Source organism: Lontra canadensis, unplaced genomic scaffold (genome assembly GCF_010015895.1).
Source record: "Lontra canadensis isolate GAN:19392208 unplaced genomic scaffold, GSC_riverotter_1.0 scaffold29, whole genome shotgun sequence".
NCBI lineage: Eukaryota > Metazoa > Chordata > Mammalia > Carnivora > Mustelidae > Lontra > Lontra canadensis.
Window position 1 is genome coordinate 7,826,110 of NW_022631023.1, and position 26,738 is coordinate 7,852,847.

At 40.5% G+C, this 26,738-nt stretch overlaps 1 protein-coding gene across 1 annotated transcript in view; it reads right to left on the reverse strand.

Moving 5' to 3' along the window:
* Window positions 1-4,222: 4,222 nt before the first annotated feature.
* Window positions 4,223-26,738, reverse strand: part of TTC3 (tetratricopeptide repeat domain 3) — a 123,042-nt gene continuing 100,526 nt past the window's right edge. The window contains exons 36-46 of the mRNA XM_032865338.1: window positions 26,462-26,601; window positions 23,517-23,585; window positions 22,453-22,549; window positions 21,005-21,105; window positions 18,156-18,246; window positions 17,628-17,729; window positions 13,107-13,468; window positions 10,889-11,015; window positions 10,552-10,692; window positions 6,928-7,020; window positions 4,223-5,751 (exon numbers count right to left, since the gene is read on the reverse strand). Coding sequence (XP_032721229.1) covers window positions 5,686-5,751; window positions 6,928-7,020; window positions 10,552-10,692; window positions 10,889-11,015; window positions 13,107-13,468; window positions 17,628-17,729; window positions 18,156-18,246; window positions 21,005-21,105; window positions 22,453-22,549; window positions 23,517-23,585; window positions 26,462-26,601 — 1,389 coding nt within the window. The 3' untranslated portion in view covers window positions 4,223-5,685. The remainder of the gene's footprint in view (window positions 5,752-6,927; window positions 7,021-10,551; window positions 10,693-10,888; window positions 11,016-13,106; window positions 13,469-17,627; window positions 17,730-18,155; window positions 18,247-21,004; window positions 21,106-22,452; window positions 22,550-23,516; window positions 23,586-26,461; window positions 26,602-26,738) is intronic.

Genomic DNA, 26,738 nt, shown 5'->3' on the forward strand with positions numbered 1-26,738 from the left:
CCAAAGCATAAACTAAAGCAACAGGAAGGAATTACCTTTGCCTTTTATATAACTTAACTCTAAGTTTATAAATTCAGTTTTCAGTAGTTTTGCTGAACAGCCAGCTCACAAAATCCCTGAAAATTAACAATTGGCTCTTGCTAGCTGGTCCAGTGGAAACGGAAACCAGCGTCCCAGACCTCCCCACCGGCCGAGGACGATGGCATAATGAGAGAATGGTCTTGCTTGCCAGTACCAGGCAACTCCAAGACAGTTTGCACTACCTTCCTAGCAAGGTGTACTCTCTGGTTTTCTCTTGATTCGGCAACAGTTACAAGTTTGGCACAGGCTCCTATCCCTTCCTACCCTGCAGAGCGGCTTCCTGAAGAACCGCTGGCTGGCTGTGTTCCTCACTGGGAGTTGGCAGGAGCCAGCAACCCAAGCAGGGAGCACCTGTTCCAGGGAGGGGGGTGTGTAGGTCAGCCCCAGGCCTCTGACGGGAATTTCATCTTAACAGTCATGAGGGCCACGTGTACAGGTGCATGATGAGCCTTTCCAGGAGCTTGGCCCAGAGACCACAGTAATCACTAGGCCTCCTGGGCTCAGGTTTATTATTATTTTGTTGTTGTTTTTCTTGTGCTCTTGGTTAGTTTTATTGAAAATAACTACACAAAAGTGCACACATTTTAAAATATACCACTCCACAAATTTTCTAAATGATCCTTTAAGGGAAGCGGCACTCAGCTGAAGTGATCCATTTCCAGAGCCCTGGTGGACAACCTCGTGCCCTTCCCATCAGCAGCATCACCTCAGAGGTGACCGTTGACTCTGGCCTCTCACTTTGCTTCCTTGTTTTTGAAATTCATATATAGGGAATCCTATATGGACAATTTGTCCATTTTGGGTTGTCTGTAGAGTTCCAGTTGCTCCTCATCTTCATTAACACTTGATAGTGTCAGTCCTCTTTATATTAGCCATCCTGGCAGGGATCTAGCAGCAGCTCATTCCGGTTTTCACACTTCCCTGACGATGGATATTGAATAAATTTGGCTATTAAAATGCTTGTTAACTATCTGGATATTTGTGAAGTGGCCAAATTACTCGCTCATTTCTAAATACATTGTCTTTTTATTGATAGGTGACATTTTTATGTTCTGGGTCCTTCATTGGATTTTTCCACTTCATAGCTTGACTTCTCTCTTAAAGGTAATTTGATAATGAGTTAACTGTAATGACATTCAATTTATCATTTTTTTTACCCATATGGTGTTTTTTGTGTCCCAATAAATCTTTGCCTAGTCCAAGGCCAGGAGATTGTCTGTTTTCTTCAGAAGCCTGATTATTTCACTTTCCACACTTAGGATTATGATCCATTTGGAGTTCATGTTTATGTAAGGTGTGAGGTCAAGGTTCATTTTTTTCCATATGTACATCCAAAATTATTTTTTCTGATTGATGGTCGTTTCATTAGGATTTTGCTGTTTCCAAGTGTTAATTCCTGCGTTTTTGCTAAGTATTTTATCTTTTTTCCCCTTTTTAGAGACAGTGTGCAATGTGCGCAGTGGGGAGAGGGGCTGTCAAGGAAAAAGGAGAGAAAATCTTAAGCAGTCTCCATGCCCAGTGTGGAGCATGTTGCGGAGCTCAGTCTCATGACCCTGAGAACATGACCTGAGCTGAAATCAAGAGTCAGACAAAACCAACTGAGCCTCTGGGGTACCCCCTTTTCTTTCACTCTTAAAGGGAAAATAGGGACAGACAGTATAATCTGGAAGCAATGAGAAAGTGAATGAGCACAGTTCTTACCCCAAAACAGGAAGTCAGGATCACACACCATCTCCACTAGGATTAACCTTGCCTGGACCCCTCCTATGCTCCAGTACAAATACCCGCAGTGAGCCAACCATAGCGCTTTGGTCCTCAGCCTCAATAGACTGGAATGGCTGCCTCAAGACTGCTCATCCAGGTCATCTGTGGTGAAACCCACAGGTTAAATTATCCTTTGCTGTATCATCACAATGCCCACAGTCATCTTAGGGAGATTTCAGGAACAAAGCTGTATTGTTCAAATTAACGTTGAGGTGAATTGATTTCTTCTGCTCTCTTGTCCACTTGATCACATTCAAAGTCTGGGCTACGCTGAGGAACTTTACTTCCTAATCTAACAAAGCCCTTCTTATAAGACCACCAAACTCTCTCCCTATGCTATTTCCAGGCCCTCTTTTTTTTTTTTTTTTTTTTTTTTTTAAGGATTTTATTTATTCGAGAGAGAGAACACAAGCAGGGTTGGGGGTGCAGAGGGAGAATCAGGCTCCCCGCTGAGCAGAGAGCCTGACATGGGGCGATTCCAGAACCCTGGACCATGACCCGAGCCGAAGGCAGAGGCTTAACCGACTGAGCCACCCAGGCACCCCTCTAGGCCCTAATCTTAGGAACAGTTACTAGCTTCCTTTTTTTTTTTTTAAAAAAGCTATTCATGGTGCAATTGCTTTTTTCTTTCTAAAGTTTTATTTATTTATTTGACAGACAGAGATCACAAGTAGGCAGAGAGGCAGGCAGAGAAAGAGGGGAAAGCAGGTTCCCTGCTGAGCAGAGAGCCCAATATGGGGCTCGATCCCAGGACCCTGGGATCATGACCCGAATAGAAAGCAGAGGCTTTAACCCACTGAGCCACCCAGGCGCCCCTACTAGCTTTCTTTTATCAAGGATTTGTTAGGCACTATGCTAAACACTTTAGGAGATTATTAATATTATTATTAATCTATATACCTACTATTTCAAAGCCTTTCTTAACCATCAGGAATCACACCATATAGTGTCTGTTCAGCTGGAAAACAAGTTTCAGAATGCTGGTTTCTTGTTCACTGTTGTATCAAAACAAATAGCCCAGTGCCCCACAACTGGATATACTCAATACACACTCATTTTCATTGGCTTCCAGGCCTTGCCATTCCATCCTTCTCAGCAAACCACTTAAGGTATAGGACTACCTGAAGGTAGACTCCCCTCAGATCCTTGGCAGAACAAAGAGGAGAAAATTAAAAAGGGATTAGACATGACTGATGATTAACTATTTTTACAATTTTTCTTTTAATATAGTTTGATTAAAACTTAGAATACCTAAATGTATTTCCTATTTCTTTCATGAAGGACCATATTGGAGATGTTTTACGTCCTCATTCTGACCAACTTTACTGTCTACTTTTTATCAGCCTCATCACTAAGTATCTCTTATGGTAGGAGGAGTTTCCACACTTGCTACTATCTCATCTGCCAGGTTCTTTTTTTTTTTTTTAAGATTTTATTTATTTGACAGAGCGAGCGAGAGAGAACACAAGCTTGGTTGGGGGAGTGGGGGAAAGAGAAGCAAGCTTCCCGCAGAGCAGGTAACCCAACGTGGGGCTCGATTCCAGGACACTGAGATCATGACCTGAGCCGAAGGCAGACCCTTAATGACTGAGCCACCCAGGCACCCCTGCCAGTTTCTTTTAATCCATGTCTTCAGAGAGAGTCAACTGATTGAAAAACTATCTAAAATAGCTTCATTGCTTCAGTGCCGTGGTGTGAACACTTTTGCCTACATGCCTCCACTAGTCTTAGAAATTACTTTAAAAATGTAGTAACATTTTGCATTGCTAGGGCACCATTTCAATTTTCTACTGGATTTCCCATTATTTATAGCACAGATTAAGCTGCTCAGCAGAGAAAGCAATTTAAACTCTTAGGAATAGTCATTGTTTTAAGATATGTGTTATTTTGAATTAATGTTATCAGATTAAAAACATATACTGATAATACTGGTTTTCTTTCATCATCTCTTAGTGCTCACCAGAAGATTCTCCAAAAGAGAAACCCTACTACTCAGCCTCAGTCGTACATGAATCGATAAGCACCTCAAAGGAAAATGGATACTGAGGAATGTAATTTGATTAGCTTCAACATTCTTACATGTGTTCACAAGAAAAATCTTATATTAGCTAAAACAGTAAACTATCATCTGTATATAAACTTCCTATTCACAAATAAAATAGCCAATCATGTGAACACGAGTTTAGCAACCTTTATTTAGCCACAGAGGGATGTTTTTTGATCCAGGCTCTAAAATTCCCAAGATTCTTGGTTAGACTCTTTGGATGTATCATGGCTCCTCTTTTCCAAATGAAGATAATGTATGTGTCTTGAATTTTCTAGAATTCTTTTTTAAAATTTTTTGAGGAAAATGGACAAGCATGACAGTAAACTGGTATTATTTTAGAATGTTCTTTATTTTGAATTACACCAGGACATGTGTAAGGCATGTTCACAATATTTGTTTGATGTACAAAACACATTTTCTCACTCTCCAGCGGCTCTTCTTTTCCTTTGTACCTGCTGCTACAAACTGGTCCCTACATATCTACCTACAGTTCTGTTCTTGTGAACATATAGACAATGTTTCAGGGACCTGCAAGGAGAATCTGCCTCAAAGTAAAGAGTGAGCATCTATAGACTAAGTCACTAAGACATCAAAACTCACAAGCAACCAAGGCTGAGGAAGGTGACCAAATTAGTTCACGAATCTGGGACTGTGAGCTTCCAGAGGAACAAAGAACCCAATGAAAACATTTTGTTGATGTCTGAGAGAAATGGAATGTGTCCAGAATTCACATTTCTATATTTACCACTGACTACAAATCACTAAAGAGATCTATTATTTTAGCAGATTCTAATGCAGTTAAAGTTTTGTTCTCACACCACAGTATAAGAGTGCATGCATTACTTCACACAAATGTCAAACACAGAACAAGTGAAACAGGGACACCTAGGACGGCCTAGCTACACAAGTGCCTCTTTCTGGTGGTGGGATAAGGGAGGGGAATCATAGTGACTATTTCCCTATGGTGCCTACTATGTGTTAGACAAAGATACCCAAACATTCGTCTTCTAACTCATGAAAAAGGACAAATGCTGCTAGTAAGAGTAAGATATTCGAAGAAGTTCCAAATGTGGGATTGGGTGATGAATACGTAGCCTCAATTTTCAAGGCAAAAAAAAGTCTTGGCTGACACTAATAAGAAATCAGACTATATCTTTTGGGTGATGAAAAATAAGCTCTTTATAAATCTACTGGGGGGAATAAAATAATGAAATGAAAAAGCAAAAGCACATGGTGTCTCATGAAAAGAAGATTTGAATATTTTGGTTTAAATCAGCTGACATGTTACCATGTACTGGAGATTATTAAAATGTGTTTGCTTAAGCCCATTTAAATGCAGACTCTTTGAGGAAAAATGTAGGCATGTTATAAGGAATACTGACTTGTAAAAATTTTTACCTGGGGGACTTTAATAGGTCAGAATACTTTAAATTCAAGTACTGCTTTGAGGTGCTCACAACACTTCCCAAAAGAAGCCTTCCAACTCAGAAGGCACCTCTGTAAGCAGCCCCAACAATTTAGGAATGTGGCTACACATAATTTTATTAGCCACTATATGTTATTACTGAAGTGTTTAATAAGAGCAGGGAAATTCCCATCAATTGTATGAAAGATTTCTACTTATTAGCACTGCGACACACAGTGCAAAGAATCTTCAAATGTTTGCTTTTTATACCAGAAGTAATATATTGTTATTCTTCCAATTCAACAAAACAGTAAATTACTCTTCAGTGAACTGTGTGACTACCTAGGAAAGCAGGCTGGCCTCTTCCAGAAGGTGCTGGCTACTCTTCTTACAGGAGATCCTGAGCAAGGCAGGCTGGGCAAGAGCTCTGCCCCTTCAGCCCCTGCTTAAAGCACTGAAAATGAGAAAATGAAATCAGTCAGTGTCTTCAGGAACATGGGGAGCCTTAGTTCCCCCTTGCTGCTCCTCAACAGACATGGTTAAGTTCACCTCCAGGTCTGGTGGGGCCTGGAGCTGCCCAACACTCAGGAACACTTATGCCTACTCAAGAGTAAAGTGTGCCCCAAGCCCTAGGAACAAATCATCTTGCCTCAGAATCTGACCCATGGACTCTGGGCTTCCAACCTGATCTTAGGTGGACGGCCTTGTCCCTCCACTTTCCCCTAACACTCCAGCTTCAGTCTTGGCATTTCATTCCAGGGGTTGGCATTTTTAGTCCTGAGACTCACCCGATTTCTAACCGATTCTCTCTCTGCCTGATCTTGATTCTTGTACCTCCCACGAGCCTCCATACCACATCCTTGACTGGAAACTTTCTACCCACTGTGGTCCCAAGTTGCTTGTGGCTGTCTGTTGCTGCTAAGAGCTGGGTGTGTGTGTTAAGTCTGAGAGCCCAAGTATAACACCCCTAAACCTGCAGGAGACAGGCCACGCAAGAGACTGCGAGCTGTCTTGACTCCTCCTAGTAAGTGTATTGTTTTTATCCCTTTTTTCAAGGGATTAATAAACTGACATGGCAGAGACCTAACCAGAAGCAGGCATGGAGAATGAATGCCTACAGCATACAAAATATTTATCGAAAGATCTTGAAAATGTATAAGCCAGGATCTCCCAGGATCAAGCACAATGGGCCCAGTTAGGTTTAGCTTTTCTCCTCTAAAATGTTAAATGTACTTCATATACTGCACTAAATCGACAAAATGTTGCACTGCGCATCTATGCATCCATGTGTGTAAGAAAGTACCTTTCAAGAAACAAATATTGTTTTGAATTTCAGCACCAACATATTTGAGGGAGCCGACTAGGACTGTTCTCCTCCACCCATGATGTGATGGATGGAAAGGACAGTGTGCAGAACTGCACACCCCAGAGCCCAGGAGGTCTCTCCCCTTTTCCACAGCAGCAATCTTTGAAAAGGGAGACAATGGACACTGGCACAGGAGGCTTATGCAGAAAGTGCTTTGAAAACACAAGAAGTGTTGACACTGAGGAAAAAAAAGTCCCTTTTTATGTTCAAAATACTTAACAGTCAAAATCCATGATTATCAGGATGGCCAAAGAGAATTCTTACCCCTTTGTGAAACTTGTGCCCACATTTTAGCACACGCACATTTTTGGATTTGAATACATCATGGCATAGTTCACAGGAAGCTGCCCCCGATGCCTGTGGAGACAAGCGTGTCCCAGTAATAAGGAATAGCTCAATTCCTTTCTATTACATAAGCTCTTTCTATAAGTGGCCTTTATGTACTTTTGTCATTAAGGTGGCAAATTACTCCCAATTATAGCTAAGCAGGCTGAGGGAACAACTTATTTTTTAATAGCATTTCTTAAGAAAAATTACAAACACACAAAGAAGAAAAAATACACTTTTAAAGTTCTAATTTTCTCATAGAAAAAAAATGTTTTATATGGCTAATAGGTTCCCAGGAAATTATTACAAATTTCTAATTATCCCAAACCACAGCCAAACTATAGTATGAATATTATAAATTAATCGCTCATCTAATTATCTAACAGTTGGGGACAGAAACATAAATTATGAAACATCCACCCCATGGACTACTGTGGGGCTAACTGACATCATGATGGAAGTCCACAAATCCCTGACCCAAAAAGCTGGTGACAACCACCCTCTGAATAAAAGCAGGTTATAAAACAGTATGTATCATATAATCATATAATTGGTTTTTCTGAAATAAGGAGAATGGGCATAGAGATACCTTATTAAGAGCCTGGAAAGATCTAGAATGTGAACAGCAGTTACTTTCAGTTAAGAGATTTAACTTTTTTCTTTGCTATTTTCTAAAGTTTCTATGAATGTGGATTACGTGTGCAAATCCAAACAAAACAAACTGACGGCTCACTCAGCAAACATCTGAGGTCAGGGATTGTGCGGGGCGCGAGGGCACAGAGCTGAATGGGAGAGTTTCCGGCTCAAGCAGCACACAGTCTGGTGAGCACAGACAGCATTTTCTGTGAAAGCAGACCCGAGTGCCACCCAGGACACCGGGTACAAGGTCCCCCTACAACTCACGGCACCTACCCGCACTGCACCGTTATTTTCCAACTCCTCCTCCCCTCGCAACTCTGAGCACCCCGAAGGCAAGGAAGCAGTCCTGTTCATCTATATCCTTAGCAAATGGCACAGAACCTGGCCCCAAAAGGACTCTCCATAAACTGTCAGGCAAGTGAATGAAAGCAGCCCTGGCCGCGGGATTAAGGTCAGGGATGCAGATGGGGACAGTGTCTAAAGGCTCTGAAGACCCTGAACTGCTGACTGGGTTTTCTGTCTCTCCCCCGGCACTGATGGGGTAGATACGGTAAAATGAGGGGCTCTGTCTCCACTCTGTGGCTCCTGAGGGGAGGGTCAGGGAAGCAACGGAAGTGTCAGTCCCACGGAAGGGCAAATTAAGGCCTCTGCAAAGCTCAGAGCTAGGTTTGGCTTGAAAAACCCTGTTAACTGGACTTATTTTTATTAGCATGAAAAGATGGGCACATACATTTCTAAGTAGGAAAAAAAAGACACAAAAGAGTATATATAGTTTTGACTAAATTCACATATACGCACACAGACAAAGGAGTTTAGAAAAATACATACTGATATCATAATACTGGTTACCTGAGGGTAGGTTTTGGGGTTCTTTAAAGGCTTTTAATTTGTATTTGCTACTATGAACAGTATACATACTGCTTTTGTAATTTGAAAAGATTAAGCGAACTACTTTTAATTTTTAAAAAACTACCTATAATTATCAAACTAAGTCCCAGTTTGAATACATAGTCTTCTTATAAGTCAGCTTTTACAACTTTATGATCACCAACAACCGTGAAGCAGAACGTAATCTCTCCCCTGAAGGTGACTGCATTCTATCTCAGGCGGGGGTGGGGGGGTTGTCAGGGAGGATGCTCTGAGAATTCGGCCCGGCTGGAGGGCCACACAGCACCTGGCCGGTCAGCAGCCTGGGGAGAGGGAGGCACTCTGGCGGGGTCTTGCAGGAATGCTCCGCGTGCTCCTAAGCACTCTGACTGGAGTCAGATGCTCTGGGAGATGAGTGTATGTGGTTTGGAGAATATCCAAAGAATAGGGGACAATGAAAATGTAAAGGAGGAATAAAAACATAAGTTCACACAAAGATTCGCTGTTTAGTTCAAGCCAGCAAACTAGTACTCTGTGCAATCAGGGATCGCTGACTCCACTGCGGGGCCAGAAACTCTTCTAATTTTCATTTCATCTAAACTCTGATACCAGAGAGCCCGAGTGGCTCAGTCAGTTAAGCACCTGCCTTTGGGTCAGGTCACGACTGAGTCCTGGCATCAGACTCCCTGCTAAGCGGGGAGTCTGCTTCTCCGTCTCCCTCTACTCCTCCCCCCACTCATGCTTGCTCACGCTCTCTCAAATAGATAAATAAAATCTTTAAAAAAATAAACTGATATCACAGTTGGACAAGAGGGGAAAACATGCTTTATACCAGAATTTAACCCAGAGCACGCAGCCCTGAATGGCCTCTTTCAACCACACGTTTGGTTCCTACTACACAGTCCCTAGCATCAGCTGGGTCCGTGTGGCGAGGATTAGGGAATTACACGGTACACACCCAGACCGAATGAAGGCGTGCTGGCAAGCGCCATGAATCATCTGTGCCTCGGAGTCTTCGTTATAAAGACAAGTATAATGCCTTATCAACTGAGATAACTACCACAGTATTTTATGGGGGGGGGACTATGTAAAAGTAACATTCTTACTGCCCAAAAGAACAAAAAACATTTTAAATCTGTATATCAAATTAAGGCAAGTTTAGCGCATCCCAGTGCCCCTCGCCCCATTAAGGCACTCGAGGGGAGAGAGAAGGGAAGCAACCAGACTTGCCTGAACACAGAGCTGGACCCTGACCCTTCTATTCCAGCACGTCATCCAGACAACAGCCACAACAAGCAGGTATGATCTGAGCTCACAGTGCGACTGAATGACAGAACCAGGTCTGGGATTCCAAAGCCCGTAGTGACACGGAATAAAATGATTCAAAAATCATTTTCTCCAACTATTCAAAATATCACACTTAATATAAAAATTAACTTGTATTTGACTGTCAGTAGGCCCAGTTCCCACAGTGTGGCCAGAACTCCCCTGGTCTCTCTAGTGCAGGGGCTTCTCCCAACAGGGACCCACACAGATACCCACAAAAGCAGAGATGACCTCACTGTTTCACAGACTGTCCTAATGGGACACTCAAGTACATCTAAATTTCGTCTCTAGTATTTTTTAAAGATTTGTGAGACAGAGAGTGAGAGAGAGTGCACACACACGAGTGGGAGAGTGGCAGAGGGAGAGAGAGAATCTCAAGCACACTCCCTACTGAGCGCAGAGCCTGTCAAAGGTCTTGTCAAAGGTCACCACCCTGAGATCATGACCTGAGCCAAAATCAAGAGTCCATGCTTAAGTGACTAAGCCATCCAAGAGACCGTAATATTTTTTTTAAAGTAGGTTCCACGGCCAACATGGGGCTCAAACTCACAACCCCAAGGTCAAGAGTTGCACACTCTACAAACTGAGCCAGCCAGGAGCCCCTGGTTTCTAATTTTAAGATCAAATAAATCAGGTCTAGAAATGAAAAGAATGGGGCTAAATCATGGATTAACTATTTTGTACATTAAAAAACAAAACCGACTCCACTGTCACACATGTAACACTCACAGGGGAATCTTCTGTCTTCTGTCCCTTGGTTTTGGGCGATGGTCCAGCAATCACGGAGGGTGGACCCTGGGAGGCCCTGGTCACAGAAGCAGCAGAGTTGGCCTCAGATAACTTCTTATCCTTCCCTGAATTTGAAGTTGGCTACAGAGATAAAGTGGGTGGGGAAAGAAGCAAGTTGAGTGACCCAGGTCTTCTATCTTTACTGAAGTGTTCTCCAGATTTTGGCTGGATACAGGTTTTTTTTTTTTGTTTTGTTTTTGCTTTTTTTTGCTTTCTTTCATTCTCATATTTTATAAACAAAGTGGACCATTTTATTGTAGCTGGATGAAACACTGACCTTTTTCTTTTTCTGTTCATCCAGAATGTGTTCTGTAACTCGTTGGACAATTTCATCAATACTCAATCCCGAGAGCGAGTTCTTGTTCTTGTTTCGTACTTTTTTAATAAAACCAGCAAGCTCAGTGCTAAAAAAAAAAAAAAAAAAAAAGGAAGTGGAGATAAATGAGAAGAGAAAGTCAAAGTCTTCTACTATATGGAAATATTATGTGCCAATATTAACCCAACACCTATAAGAAAGAAACCAAATACATACAAACAAAATTAAACAATGGTAACTGTACATAAAAGCAAGAGAATCACTCTTTATACAAGTAGTTATGAAAATTCCAGTACTATTTCTAAATATTTATTTTACTAGAATTTCAAAGTAACAGAACAGTTGAATCTGCTAGATCCATCTGGGATATCTGTATCTACTTTGAAACCAAATTTCATATAGGCTGGATATATTGTAGCTTTATGCTAAATCAATGACTTATCAGGCAACACTGGTTCTGACTTGAAATCAGTAAAATCTCCTTTACCTAGGGGGAAACTAGATTTGATGACTGCCTCCTAGAGTCAATTATCATATGGTTTCACTTATTTGTGGAGCATAACAAATAGCATGGAGGACAAGGGGAGATGGAGAGGAGAAGGGAGTTGAGGGAAATTGGAAGGGGAGGTGAACCATGAGAGACTATGGACTCTGAAAAACAATCTGAGGGTTTTGAAGGGGCGGGGGGTGGGAGGTTGGGGGAACCAGGTGGTGGGTATTGGAGAGGGCACGGATTGCATGGAGCTCTGGGTGTGGTGCAAAAACAATGAATTCTGTTATGCTGAAAAGAAATAAAAAAATAAAATAAAATAAAAACAGGAAAAAAAAAAAACCAACCTGACAACAAGGTTTTCAAAGCCTGAATATTTCACAAGTACCAGTGGATGGAATTAAACCATTAATCAATAGGAACTTGATATTTGAAGCACTAATACCTCAAATGTTTTAATTTTCAGAAAATCAGGATGCATTTCTATTCAGTTGTTTAAACTCTCCCCAGTTTAGTCAGGATTGCAAACCATTTTATTTGTAAGGTACTTCTGATAATTATAATGAGCATTTTTTTTTAAAGATTTTATTTATTTATTTGACAGAGATCACAAGTAGGCAGAGAGGCAGGCAGAGAGAGAGAGGAGGAAGCAGGCTCCCCACTGAGCAGAGAGCCCGATGTGGGGCTCGATCCCAGGACTCTGGGATCATGACCTGAGCTGAAGGCAGAGGTTTTATTTAACCCACTGAGCCACCCAGGAGCCCCTATAATGAGCATTTTTTACATCTGTCATGGGAACTGCTATTGAGAGAACTTACAATATTTCTCAAACTTAGGGCAGATATGCCCATGGACATATACTTATTTTCAAATAAGCAGGGCTCCACCAACAGATGCAAAACATTAATTCTAGCCAATCATAATTTAACCACTACTTTGTTTCAAAAGGGTAATTTTAAAACTTGCAACTAATACTGTATCAAAGAAAATCACATGGGACAGAGTACAGAGGATCATTCTGGGATGTGGATTCCCCTCTTCCTAGCTGTATCCTTGAGACACTGCCTTCAGTGCTTCTCTCCTTGGCTGAGACAGGGAGCACTTCTGCTCCCTCATATCAACCTAGAGACTGAGGCCAGGGGTTGTGGTGCAAACACTCACTGGCTTAGATAAAGCAGAAATCTCCACCCTCAAGGACCCTCTGTAACACACCCACAGGCCTGATTCACTATCAAATCACACCTAGTCCTCCCAACATCACACCTCTAACAAATCAGAGGTACTAGCAAGGTGTAAGTTGTTGCTGCCTTCCTTGCTAGGTGGTATTTCCTCCCCCAAATGATACGAAACTAGTGCTTTGCAGTTTTGTTTTTCATTTAGGGACTGCATGCTAGGACTGGAGCATGTTACTGACCTCATCAAAATATCAGCAAATTACCCTAGGTTCTGATGAGTGTGGAGTAACCAGGATTCAGTGTTTTCAGTCTAGATCCATACATCAAAAAGTTGGTTTAAAATGCTTACCTCTATGTTTACAAAACATAAAAAAATGCAGCACCTATCTCTTCTGCGTAAAACAACTATTGAGTTGTTTCTACTTTAGCCCCTAACTGGCCATAATGTTATCTGATCAGGAAACCTCAGTTCAACGAAGTATTTAACAGAGTCACAGACACTTTATATCCATACCTGTTGTAACATGGGAATACTACTGACAGGTGCTCGATAATACTATTGAACGGCTTTTTTGGAGACTGGCTTGAGCGGGTAGCACGTCCTGGAAGAACAGGTAGTTTCTGATCAGCCACAAGGCTCTGTTTTGGCGGAGTTTCCTGGCCCATGCTCTTATACTCTGGCAGCTGGGTGACTTCGGGCTGATGGCAGAGCGATCCTGTTAATGGTGGGGAGGAAGCACCCGCTGGGCCATCACTGGCAGAGACCAGACTTGACTCCTCAGGAACTGCTGTTTGGTTTCCAGGCCCATGACTTGAAGAAGTGGAGGTTCCATGATCTTCACGGCCTGAAGACTCAGGAAGCCCCGCAGGAAGAATCTAGGAAGAATATACCATAGTCCTTGGATCACTAAGAGAAACATCCGTGCACAAGACTGACGATTTAGCATGACTGTAACAAAACTTGGGTGCTCAAGTGCACAGGAAACTTGAATACAATAAACTAAACAGTTTTGGTTTTAGAAAACTGCTGTTCATCCTCACTTTAAAATGAGCTCTACTGGGCTCCACACTGCTGGCCTCTCGCCCACCTCTCTGCAGCCCCTTCCCAGCTCTCCCTGCAGTTCTTTCTTTCTTTTTTTAAAAGATTTTATTTATTTATTTATTTGACAGAGAGAGACACAGTGAGAGAGGGAACACAAGCTGTGAGATTGGGAGAGGGAGAAGCAGGCTTCCCACTGAGCAGGAAGTCCCATGAGGGGCTCGATCCCAGGACCCTGGGATCATGACCTGACCCAAAGGCAGATGCTTAACTGACTGAGCCACCCAGACGCCCCTTCCCTGCAGTTCTTAATGCTTGTCTGTGCCTTAATGTGGATGTTCCTTAAGACGCTGCTGGGGTGGAGATTCACGTTTTTCCCCAGGACATTTCACATTCTCTCATGCCTCAGTGACTATGTGCTTGGTACTGATAATGCCCACTTTTTAAAAATTCTAGTCTTGAATGTGTTCCTCAGATCCAAATCCAAATTCAATCCAAACTTCCTCTTAGGCAAATCCAAGGCCATTTAAACTCGGTGTCTTCAAAATCAGGCTCCAACCCTGCTCTTCCTTGGGTGTCCCCCTCATGGACAGAATACCAGATTTGTCTTAATTCCCCCAAATACACACACCATGCCCCTCTCACCCCATCTCACAGGCAGTATAGTTCTTTCCACTGTTCATCCTAAATACCTCTCAAACCTGCTCTCTCCCTCCAGCCCGACCCCCACTCTCTAAACCAGGACACAGCTGCTGACAGTGAGCCCCTCTCCCACTTCTCTACATTGTGGGCAAGCTGATGGCATCTCCTTACTTGAAACCTATATTGGCTTCTTAGTGACCTCAGGAAAAGTCAAATTGCTAAACACACCTTACAGAGTAAGGTTCCCTTCGTTCTGGCCCCTGGGTACTTTCATGATTTTTCTCACCAAAGCCCTCCTCTGTCACACTGAACTTCTTTTATATCCATGAAAGAAGTATTCTCTGTTTTTCTAGCCTCCAAATATGCTGTTTCTTCCATTTGAAACACCCTGACCCTCCAAATATCACACCATCCACCCTTTCTCAAACACACACCCATGTCTTCCTTTTGACTGGTTAGTTAATTCCTATTCCAGATCTCTGACTCACCGAGACCTCCAACAGGGAATCTTCTGCTGAGGCCCAGACTTCTAGGTTAGGTTAATGCCTTCTAATTTATGCTGCTAAAGCATTTTTCTGCTCCTATGCAAAACCCTGGCACACTTTACTTATAATTATGGGCTTAATGACTCTCTTTTCCTAAACCCATATGCCCTTTGAGGGAACAGACCACATCTAATCTTGATCACCACTAAATACCCAATGAATGAATGGGGGAGAAATGACACACAAAGCTAATGGTTTTTAGGGACACTTATTACTTAAGTTCCTAGAACCCTAAGAGTTCCCAAGGCTTAGATATTAAAATTCTTTTGTGGGGGAACCTGGGTGGCTCAGTGGGTTAAAGCCTCTGCCTTCAGCTCAGGTCATGATCTCGGGGTCCTGGGATTGAGCCCCACATCGGGCGCTCTGCTCAGCAGGGAGCCTGCTTCGCCCTATCTGCCTGCCTCGCTGCCTACTTGTGATCTCTCTTTCTGTCAAATAAATAAATAAAATCTTAAAAAAAATAATAAAATTCTTTTGTGTATTTATAAAATTATATAAGCTACAACTAAAAATTAATAGCAAACATTCTACTGAGATCTCACATTTTTTTTCCCTTCCATGTCTGCCACTAGGAACTTAGAAACACATACTCTGTAAAATAAAAGAAATAAATAAAACAAAATAAAAAGGGGGGTCTGGGTGGCACAGTCAGTTGAGCATCTGACTCTTGGTTTCGGTTCAGGTCATGAACCCCTCACAACCAACCCTTCAGGGTTGTGAGACAGAGGCCTGCCTCAGGCTCTGCATTCAGCACAGAGTCTGCCTGTGATTCTCCCTCTGTCCCTCCCCGCCAAACTCTCTCTCAAATAAATCAAAAAAAAAAAAAAAAAAGAACTGAGAAACATAAATAAGTGATCTTTAATTCTACATCAAACTCTACTATCTTACTCAGTTCAACAGAGAGAAAAATGTTTTTCTATGGAGGGAAGAAAATGGATCTCAACAGAGTATATTACTCAGTTCAAGGTGACCAAACTTTTTTTTTTTTTTTTTAAGATTTTACTTATTTATTTGACAGACAGAGATCACAAGTAGGCAGAGAGGCAGGCAGAGAGGGAGGGGGAAGCTGCTGAGTGGAGGACCCTGGGACCATGACCTGAGCTAAAGACAGAGGCTTTAACCCACTGAGCCACCCAGGCGCCCCAAGGTGGCCAAACTTTTTAATGTTTTATGTATTTATTTATTTTAAAGATTTTATTTATTTATTTGAGAGAGAAAGCACAAGCAGGAGGAACACAAACTTTTTATGTTTATTTTATTTTAAAATTTTTTAAAGATTTTATTTTTTCATTTGAGAGACAGAGAGAGCATAAGCAGGGGAAAAGGCAAAGGGAGAGGGAGAAGGTGACTCCCCACTGAGCCGGGAGCCCGATGTGGGACTCCATCTCAGGACCTGGAGATCATGACCTGAGCTGAAAGCAGATGCTTAACCATCTGAGCCATCAAGGTGCTCCAAATTTTTTTATTTTTAAAGATTTTATTTATTTATTAGAGAAAGAGAGAGAGCACGAGCAGGAGGGGCGGCAGGCAGAGGGAAAGGGAGAAGCAGGCTTCCCGCAGAGTGGGGAGCCCCATCCAGGGCTCGATCCCAGGACTCTGGGATCACGGTCCGAACGAAAGGCAGACAATCAACCAACTGAGCCACTCAGGCACCCAAACATCTTCTGGCAGGTGAAACCACAATAAGCCTGCATGCTTAGTATGCAAGGTACTGGCTAGAATGAGACTTTCAAGATCAAGCTCCCGAATGTAGTCACCTATGTTACGGAGACTTAACGCACATGACAGAAGGGTCACAGGGTGAGGTGCAGATGTGGGCAGCTTGACTGGGCTTTTAGGAAGAGGCCGAGGGTGGAGGGTGAGGCTGGGGCTCCAGGCTGGGGAACAGCCCGGAGGTCTGCTAGTGGCCAGACGGTGCTCATCAGGACGTAAGGAACATGGTCTCCTTACAGCAGACTATTTCACAACCAGAAGATTTTAATGTCCCCAAATATTCTGAAACCTACCTCTAATCAACTCTCGAGTAGAGTCCCTCTTTAAATTCTTATAGTCAGATCTCCTTTGGTCGCAATTCTTTTCAATTTGATATTGGCTGAGCATCTGCTCTGTGCCCAAATAAGAAATATGTACTCGAGAATACAATAAAGTGATACTCCGTGTAGCCATATTTTAAAGTCCACAATACAGAAGTAGTTTTCCTTTACTGTGCTGCATATTTTAAAATACAGAGCCTGGTTCAGCAATCACTATTATTCAAAAGATTCAGCAAATACCTTAAGTTAGCAGTAAAATAGGACAGATCAGACCAACAAAACCTTTGTATGTCTCAGGTATAGCACTTTTTTGTCTATATTTGATGCAAAAACAAATCTTAATTTTGGTCCTATGCCCACAGTATCTAGGAATAAGACTGTATCTGTAGACAGAGTTGGTCTAAATCACAGGCACCTGATCCTCTTGGGATTACTCATTCACACGCAGGAAACACATACACCAGTATCCAGAGGAGAAAGCAGAGGTACCAGCCCTGTGTTTACTATAGTCCTGTCCTCAGACACTCAAGTAGGAAGACTCATCTTCCACTTACGTGAGAATGTGTATTACAAAACCTAAAGGGTTAACCAGCAACACCAATAATGAAAGCACTAAGGCAACTTATTAATCCATTTCATCCCCACTCCTAGAATACAAACAACAAACATCGAGTCTGGCCAAATAAGAAAGAAACTGTGGTTTACTGTTCTGTTTTCTTTTCTTCACACGCACATAAAGAAAAAAGTAAGAAAAAAAGAAGGTGTGACGGACTTACTGTGCTGCAGTTAGGAAATGAAAGCTCGGGAATCTCCACTTTAGGAAGTTCACTGAGCCGAGAGCCATTTTTAACTGCCTGAATTTGTTCTTCATACTGAGACTGCAGGTAGAAGGGAAAGTATTAGGCTCGTCTAATAAATTTCCAGGGAAAATCAGCATTGTGAATTAATACTTTTTTCTTACTATATATTTACAAATGGTCAACAGTCTTCCAGGCAATATAACGGAGAGGCAACGTATCAGAACAATTATTTCTTGAAAGAAGTTCAAAATTAGCTATTAATCGGAATGCTCTACAGCCTTATCAAATATAACTTCTCTAATTTTCTCAATTACAGGTAGAGTTTAAGACAGATAATTAAGAAAACAGCATTATTTTCAGGAAAAACTTTTAATAATTACAACAAAAAAAATACATATTGCCTTTAACAGTTCAAAAAAGAGTTTCAGTGACACTAACCTATCTCCTGAGAACTATAATCATCATATAGGTTTTGAAAGAATTACAAAATATTTTATAACTTACCTTTGCTTTCTCAGTTTCTTTTCTAACCTTAGAAAGAAACAATTCCCATGAATGGACATCAGACTTCATATCAGGGTAAGTTGCAGAATCACTGAAACAGCAGAAAAACATGAAATTGCTTACTGTCTACTTCAGAAATGTTTTTAAAACTTAAAAACACTAAAGTGCACATGAAAACATGTAAACATCAGAAAGATTACATATACATTATTTTCTTAAAGATTTTATTTGACACAGAGAGAGAGAGAGACAGCAAGCACAAGCAGGGGAAGCGGCAGGCAGAGGGAGAGGGAGAAGTAGGCACCTTGCTGAGCAAGGAGCCTGACATGGGGTCCGATCCCAGGACCAGGAAATTATGATCTGAGCAGAAGACTGGCACTTAACCAATTGAGCCACCCAGGCCCCCCAGAAAGATATATTTAACATGATCACACATGCAAAACTATTTTCTTAAAGATTTATTTATTTTAGAGGGTCCACGAGAGTGCTCACGTGTTAGGGGAGGGGCAGAGGGATAAAATCTTCAAGCAGACTCCCCACTGAGTATGGAACCCAATGTGGGGTTCCATCTCTCAACCCTGAGATCATGACCTGACCAGAAATCAAGAGTCAGATGCTTAACAGACTGAGCCACCCAGGTGCCCCACATAGAAAACTATTTTTAAAGAATTATGTATCTTGCAGACTCACCAGTAGAAACACTTGAGGAAATCTTAATTACTGATCAACCAAACTTCCCGAACTGGTGGGCAGACAGCATATTCTCCTGAATTTTAATTTCTTGCCCTAAATTTGAAGATCTGACCATTTTTCATTTAACATCTTCGTGTTTAACATCAAAGGCTGTTTTTACATTAAAAAAAATAAAAGGGCAACCTGGAACACTTAAACATTTCAATAAAACATCACCCTCACCTTATGGTAAAATAAAGGGTGAGGCCCAACAGACTCTAAGTTTATACCTTAGCACCTTTACTAAAAGTGACAAATAAGCTTTCCATTCCTAACTGGAAAATCAATAACATTATCAATCCATGGTTGTGTCACTTCTCATTATATATCTTAAGGAAAAACCAGAACATTCCTTTTACGTCTTTTCTCTTTCACTATCCATTGGTGGAATTAAAGAGTTCATACAAAATCCCTAAGAAAGAAGCTACATGTACTGTGGCGCTTCATGAGGAAGTTGACACTCCCAGATGGAAGGGCTGAGAGCTCCGTTTCCAGAGTTGCCATAACGTGTAGCCCATGACCAGATGAAACACCAGCCTTTGGGCACCACTGGTCTCCACTTCAGCTGTACCAGTCTTGTCATTCGAATCAGCATATTAGTTTTCTCTCATTAGAAACGTTTTCTCATGTGAAAAAACTATATCTTAAAAAATCAAGAAATAAAAACTGTTAGAACTTTTTCCATGACCCACATAGGGTCAACACTGAGAGTTGAAGTATAAAGTAAAAAGCATAGAGAAGGATGAAAAACCTGACTGTGGAATATGATAACAAGACCAGATGAAAAGTAATCCCTTGTGTGAAAATCCACACAGAAAGTGCTGAGGCTAGACTGAAGAAGACCCTTTAGAACTCCCAGGTAAACCTTATTCCAAAAACAAAGTTAAACAAAAACAAGTAAAGATTATGGAGACTTGAGGGCGCCTGGGTGGCTCAGTGGATTAAAGCCTCTGCCTTCGGCTCAGGTCATGATCTCAGGGTCCTGGGATCGAGTCCCGAAACGGGCTCTCTGCTAGGCGGGGAGCCTGCTTTCCTTCCTCTCTCTCTGCCTGCCTCTCTGCCCACTTGTGATCTCTGTCTGTCAAATAAATAAATAAAATCTTAAAAGAAAAAAAAAAAAACCACCAGATTATGGAGAGTTGAAAAAAGGACCACAGGTGAGTATCTTTGGAAGTGACATTCTATTCTCAGTCTACCACTAAAACTGTTAAGTGACTATTCTTATAGAAAGTAATTTTTTAAAAAGTTTGAAAATGTGATCATTCCAGAAATTTATTGCATGGAAATGATTAATGATGTGCTTAAAAATTTAGCTACAAGGAAACTCACTCAAATGCAGCTTTTATTAATAGAATGTGCAAATAACCTGACTATACCATCAGTGTTGTTTAATAAATCACAACACATTTGTATGCTAGAACACTATCCAACTTCACAAAATTAGGTTAGAGAAATGTAATTATTGATATGAAAGTAAGTTTCCTATATATTACTTGGTGGAAAAAACCCATAAATTTTATTTTTTTTCTAACATTTAATGATTATGATTTATTCCAAAATACTAACTAGTTACACATCAATTTAGAATTATGGATCATCTTTATCAGTTCTGTTTGTATATTCTGATATTTCTACAATTGAACATGTATTGACTATGTAACTATTAAAACAGTCTTGGGGTGCCTGGGTGGCTCAGTGGGTTAAAGCCTCTGCCTTCGGCTCAGGTCACGATCCTAGGTTCCTGGGATCGAGCCTCGCATCTGGCTCTCTGCTCAGCAGGAAGCCTGCTTCCCTTCCTCTCTCTCTGGTGCCTCTTGGCCTACTTGTGATCTCTGTCAAATAAATAAATAAAATCTTTAATAAATAAATAAATAAATAAATAAAATGGTCTTGAGGTGCCTGGGTGGCTCAATCAGTTAAGCACCCGATTTTGGCTCAGGTCTTAATCTCAGGGTGATGAGTTCAAGCCCCTTCTTGGCCTCCATGCCCAGCCCTCATTAAAAAAAAAAAAAAAAAAAAGGTCGTGTCTAATATAAACATTTTTTTTCTCAAATCAGCTCTAACCTGGATTTACTAAATGACATGCCAGAACGAACATCTGTGATACCATACAGTACCTGCCCAGAAGCTTCAGGTTCTTAAGATACCCTTCTGCCTGTGATTCCAGGATCTGTAATTTGTACATATCCATGTCCTTCCAGTTCTCAAGCACAGATACCTAACATTAGATTAGAGAGTGTTTAAGTATTTTAAGATAGTGAAACAAACTATTTTAGGCTGTTAAAACCTAAACATTCTGAACTACTTTCAAGTTTCTTCTTAAATGACAGATGATGACAGAATCACTAGAACCTGGATTATGTCATAATTTCACACAAGTGAATAGGAATTAAACAAAACTGGATTTGAATACAGAGTAGCATAATGACAGTAAAATTATTTTACCTTCAATGATACATTTTCTCAGATACGGAACTTTCCACATGGCTTACTGCTTTAGCCATGGGTGAGCATGGAGCCAGGCGACCTGCATGGATACACCTGATGTGCATTACCTATGGTCCTGTTCCTGGAGAGCGGAGGGCCAGGGGCGTGCAGAATAACCCCAAGGCTGCACCCTCTCAAATTCAAAGGCTTCCGAGAAGTTGCTCTCACTATGAACTTCAAAAGCCTTTGGGGCAGGTTTTTAAAACTTTAGACTCTTTAGCTTCCCAATAAGCCTACTGGCCATTTCTGTTAAGTCACTGCAGAAATACAGAAGTGCTTTGTTTTAATGCAGGTGTCAGTCCCGGACCCACGAGGCAGACGGGCTGGCCAAATGGTGGTAAATGGGACCTGAAGAAGCTTATGAATACCGATGTGGGCACAGGACCCAAAAATACATGTACTTTGGCTTTCTTCCCCCCTCTTATCCTTAGAAGCAACTGCATAGCCGATATTTAATCAAAAGTGCATCTGTGGACTACGTAAGCTAAGCTTTTTTTTTTAATTTCCCAGAATAATCACAGATATATACACCAACCAAGAACATTACTTCTCAATTGGAAAAACAAAGACAGCCATATTTTGGGAACTAAATAAAATAAAGCCAGAGGTCATTATTTTGATTTTTGTCTTAGCAGTGTCTCAAACAGTACACTGACATTGGTATATGTTCTTCTGGGGGAAAAAGAATATTCTTTCTTTTTGAGAGTATATTAATAGTACTGGCAAGTATGTTTTATGGTTGGCTACTTCATGGTGTATCACTTAATTACATATGATAAAGCCATTCTAAGTGTACAGCGCGGAAAAGGACTGAACTACAGTAATAGTGAAGCAGATTGCAAAATTTGGTGTACACCGTGAGTATAGCTATGTAACACAATGTAAGCTTAAGGGTAAAAAAAAATTAAAATGTGATAGGCAAGGAAAAAGTAGCTATTTCTGGGAGGTAGGATTATGGGTGACAGGATATCCCCTGGACTCCATACCTTTTGGCAATGCCGTTATGCCTCATATGTAATTGAACAGAAAGTAAACATACGTTGCCGTATCTGTCCATCACCAAGTGTCTTAGACTCACCTCTGCAGCCACAGCTCTTTGAAAACTCTCTTCATAATTCTCCTTCCCTTTCTTTATACATTCTTCTACTTTCATTTTCTCATTTGTAAATGTATTACTGCAAATATTAAGGAAAAAACTTCTTGAAAACAAAACCAAACCAAACTAGTGAGATAACCAAAGGCCTAGCTTTGAATCATGCCACAGACAGACTTACATAACATCCTCTAAAGTACCTTCTTGCCTAGTATCTGACTATTGAATACTCAGACTCATATGTCCTTTATGCACTTCACAAATGATCAAAGGAACATATAAAATTGAGTGTTTGGTGGAAATGCTGAGAAACCGGTTCGTCCTTTTTATGAGGACAGGTGGAGTGCAATCTGACTATATCAATAAGCTTTACAGAACATTCCCTCATCCCTTCTGTCAGAAATTCTGTTTTGACACACATTACAAGGAAATAACTCAAAGGAAAAAAGTGATCTGTACAAAGTTATTCATGGCAATATGTTTATAAGAGTTAAAAAGAGAGGCCAAGAATCATGACGTGAATGGAAATGTATACGTGAAATAATATTCAACAAGAAATGTGAACACAACTGCTTACCTACTGGATACACTGGCTACCAGTATGTAAACACATTATTTCCATTAATAAAGATTAAAAGGAAAACATTTTATAGGTTCATAATAAAAATCTTAAATAAACTTATCATTGTAGAGCAACAAACTACCACAGCAAACTTAAGATTATTATTTTAAGTAACACGAAAGAAAGGTTTTAAAAAACACACTTTTAGTTTCAGAATTCAAAAGAAGAGTATCAACAATAATAAATTCAGGATTTTTAACTGACAATGTGAAATAAAGTAGCAGGAACATCATAAAATAAAAATACTCAAAGAATAAATGTATTTACATGTTAATTTAAAGAATAAAATAAAGACAAGAACAGAAACACATAATTATTTTTAAAAAATAGACAAGCTACAACAATAGACTTAGAAGCCTAATGTGCTGGTGCCTCTGGTAATTAAAAGTATAGTAAGACAGTAAAAACAAATTTAAGCTTAATTTGCCTGATTTCAAGGGACTGATCCAGAAGTAATTCATGTTCCTTATCCTTTCCATCATTTTCCTGGGTACATCTATGAAAGAAAATCACCAAATTTCAATTAATTTTCAAATATTTTTATTTTTTATTTTTGTTTTAATTTTCAAATATTTTTAAAGACACGATCCCACACAGTAAATTCTACCTATATCCATTCAAACATTTTTTGAATTCTCTGTAAATTTCTACGTTTTTATTTTATTTCTACTATCTTAGAAACAGGCAAAGAATTCAGGTGGGTTTCCTTTCATGCCTGGAGGGCAGAAACCTTTTCTTCACCCTGTGTCATATGTTTGAGCGTAGACCACCCTATCTCAGTTCACTGCAAGGAAAGCCCCATTGGGTTCAATGTGACCCAGAAGAGCACAGGTGTTGTTGATTATGATTGGTAGAACCAGCAGCTCTCACTCAAAATGAAAATAGCCTTCTAGTCTTTAAAACAGAACTTAAAGCCTAGTTAACACATACATCCAGTCTGATAACCCTACAAAACAAAGTGTGTAAGTCTTTGATTTTAAAGCAAAACCCTGGGGACGCCTGGGTGACTCAGTGGGGTAAGCCTCTGCCTTTGGCTCAGGTCATGATCCCAGGGTCCTGGGATGGAGCCCCGCATCGGGCTCTCTGCTCAGCAGGGAACCTGCTTACCCCTTCTCTCTGCCTGCCTCTCTGCCTATTTGTGATCTCTCTGTCAAATAAATAAAATCTTAAAAATAATAACAATAATAATAAAGCAAAACCCTGTACAAGATGGATTCTGCCTTTCTTTCATTCTCTCCCATGCAACTTTTCATCATCTCTACTTGCTAAAAATTCTAAGAACCTAAATATTTAAATGTCATTTTCACTTCTTTTGTAAAATACATCCTCCTCTAAGTACTCAATACTGGACAGCCATCATTTCTCATATCCTTTGTACTTCTCTAAGAGATCCAAAAGGTTCTAAGATTTTACTTTAAAATCTAAATAAAGAATTTATCTGGAAATAAAAAAACATCTGGAAAGTTTAAAAAAACAATACACATAGAGAAGTCTGTAACTTATCTTTAAACAGAAAAAAGTAAGAAAAAGTTAATAAAGTGAGAAAAAAATCAATAAAACCTTATTCCACAACAGAAACAGTTCCTTTTTATGATAGTACAGAAAATATTTTTTAAATAGCCTCATTTATTTTATCTAATTTGATATTAACTTGAATTGAGTATACAAAAATATATATTAAATATAAATAATCCTGAATTTTTTAATAACTTAATTACCAGCATGCTCAAATATTAAGAGGCATAGCAGTCCCCTTATCCATGGAGTGACAGGTTCCAAGACCGCCCCATGGATGCATGAAACCACAGACTGTACCAAACCTATGTTTCTTCCTATATCTACACATCTTGATAAAGTTCAAGTTGTAAATCAGGCACAGTAAGAAATTAACAACAATGAATAATAATAACTTAGAACAGTTATAACAATATATTGTAATGCAAGTTATGTGAATGTGGTCTTCCTCAAAACATCTTACTGCACTGTACTCACCCTTATTGTGATGATGTGAGATGATGAAATGCCTATGCAGTGAGATGAGGTAAGGTGTGTGACACAGTGTTAGGCTACTACTGACCCTCTGACAACATGTCAGAAGGGGGATCATCTGAGCTTCTGGACTGTGGGTGCCTGAGGGTAACTGAAACCATGGGAAGTGACAACGTTGGGGGGTAGGGGGGAAATATGTAAAGAGCTTTACAGACAGTATCATTTCCATAAATGCGTTCTGACAGAACTACTCTACTCTGAGCATACTCAAAATGACAGGCCACAGGCAGTGTTTTATATGTCATCATTCTCTTAAGGACTACCTAAAAATGGCCCAAATGTAATGCCAGCAAGACTCGTAGTAAAAGTCATCTGATCATATGGCATGGCTAATGGAAAAAGTACAAATGTCCTGAATGGTGAGTGTGGCAGTGTGGCCCCCAGTGAACCATGCCTCCCATTCTTCATGCCCCTAAATGTAGAGCAGACCTGCCAACTTGCTTTAAACAACAGAATGTGGTGGAAGTGATGCTCTGATAGTCCAGACCCTCAGAAGACACAGCAGCTTCCACTCCTATATCCTTGAAGCATCCTGGTACCACATAAGAAGTCTGTCTACCATGCTGGAGACCACATGCCACATGGAGAGACCAACAGATAAAAGTCACATGGAAAGGGAACAACCCTGAAACTAAAAGGAGAGAAGAGGCCAGGACATCCCAGCAGAGTCTAGCCCCCAGCCACATGGGGAACCATCGGCAAGACCAGTGTAACTCAGCCCAAGTTCCAAGATGAGGATCAAATAAAATGGCTGCTAATTTAAGCCACCAGGTTTGGGTGTTTTGTTACATGGTGGTAGGTAACAATTAAGGTCAGGAATCATATGACATATCACTTTTTAGGGAGGAGAGGGATTAGGAATGGATCACAGAGAATCTCAAAACAAACGTGGCCCATCTGACAACTGCTTACCTGTATGCATTACCAAATCCTTCATACCACAAGACCAAATTTTAATAATCTAAAGATTCAAGATGAAAGTAATATAATCATCTCAGAATCCTAGTGCAGGAAAGAGCCTTAGATCTAGACCAAGCCCCTCACTTTACAGATAAGGAAAACATGGGTCAAAGGTAATGTTCACAGTAAGGGGTGGTGTCCCAACTAGAAGGAAGTCAGTTCTTTGCTGATTCATAGTCCCATTTTATCTGACAACAGGGTAAGTTTAGGAAACGTTTTAGGTAAAATAGTTTCCCACTGAATGTTCTAAAAAATGTGATGAAAACAATATTTAAGTTTGTACTTTACCTGACATAGTCTGAAAAATGTTAACAACCCCCTCCCCCAAGCAATAAAAATCATTGCCTTTCAGTCGTTACTTACGTCTCACTGGCATTTAAAACCTTTCTCATTTTCTTCGTTAGTGCTTTCAGACTTTCTTGGATTTCTTTTTTCTCCTGTTGCCATTTTTTAATTTCCTTTTCCAGATCTTCAAGGAACCAATCTAATTCTGTCTTTGAGATCTAAAAACATGTTTAGAAAGTACTTAAATAGGAAGATTTACTTCAAAAAAAATAAATAAATAAATAAACACCCAAAGACCAGAACTGTGGTGGTGCTCGCTTAATCAAGGACTCCAGTTTAGCAGAACACACACAAC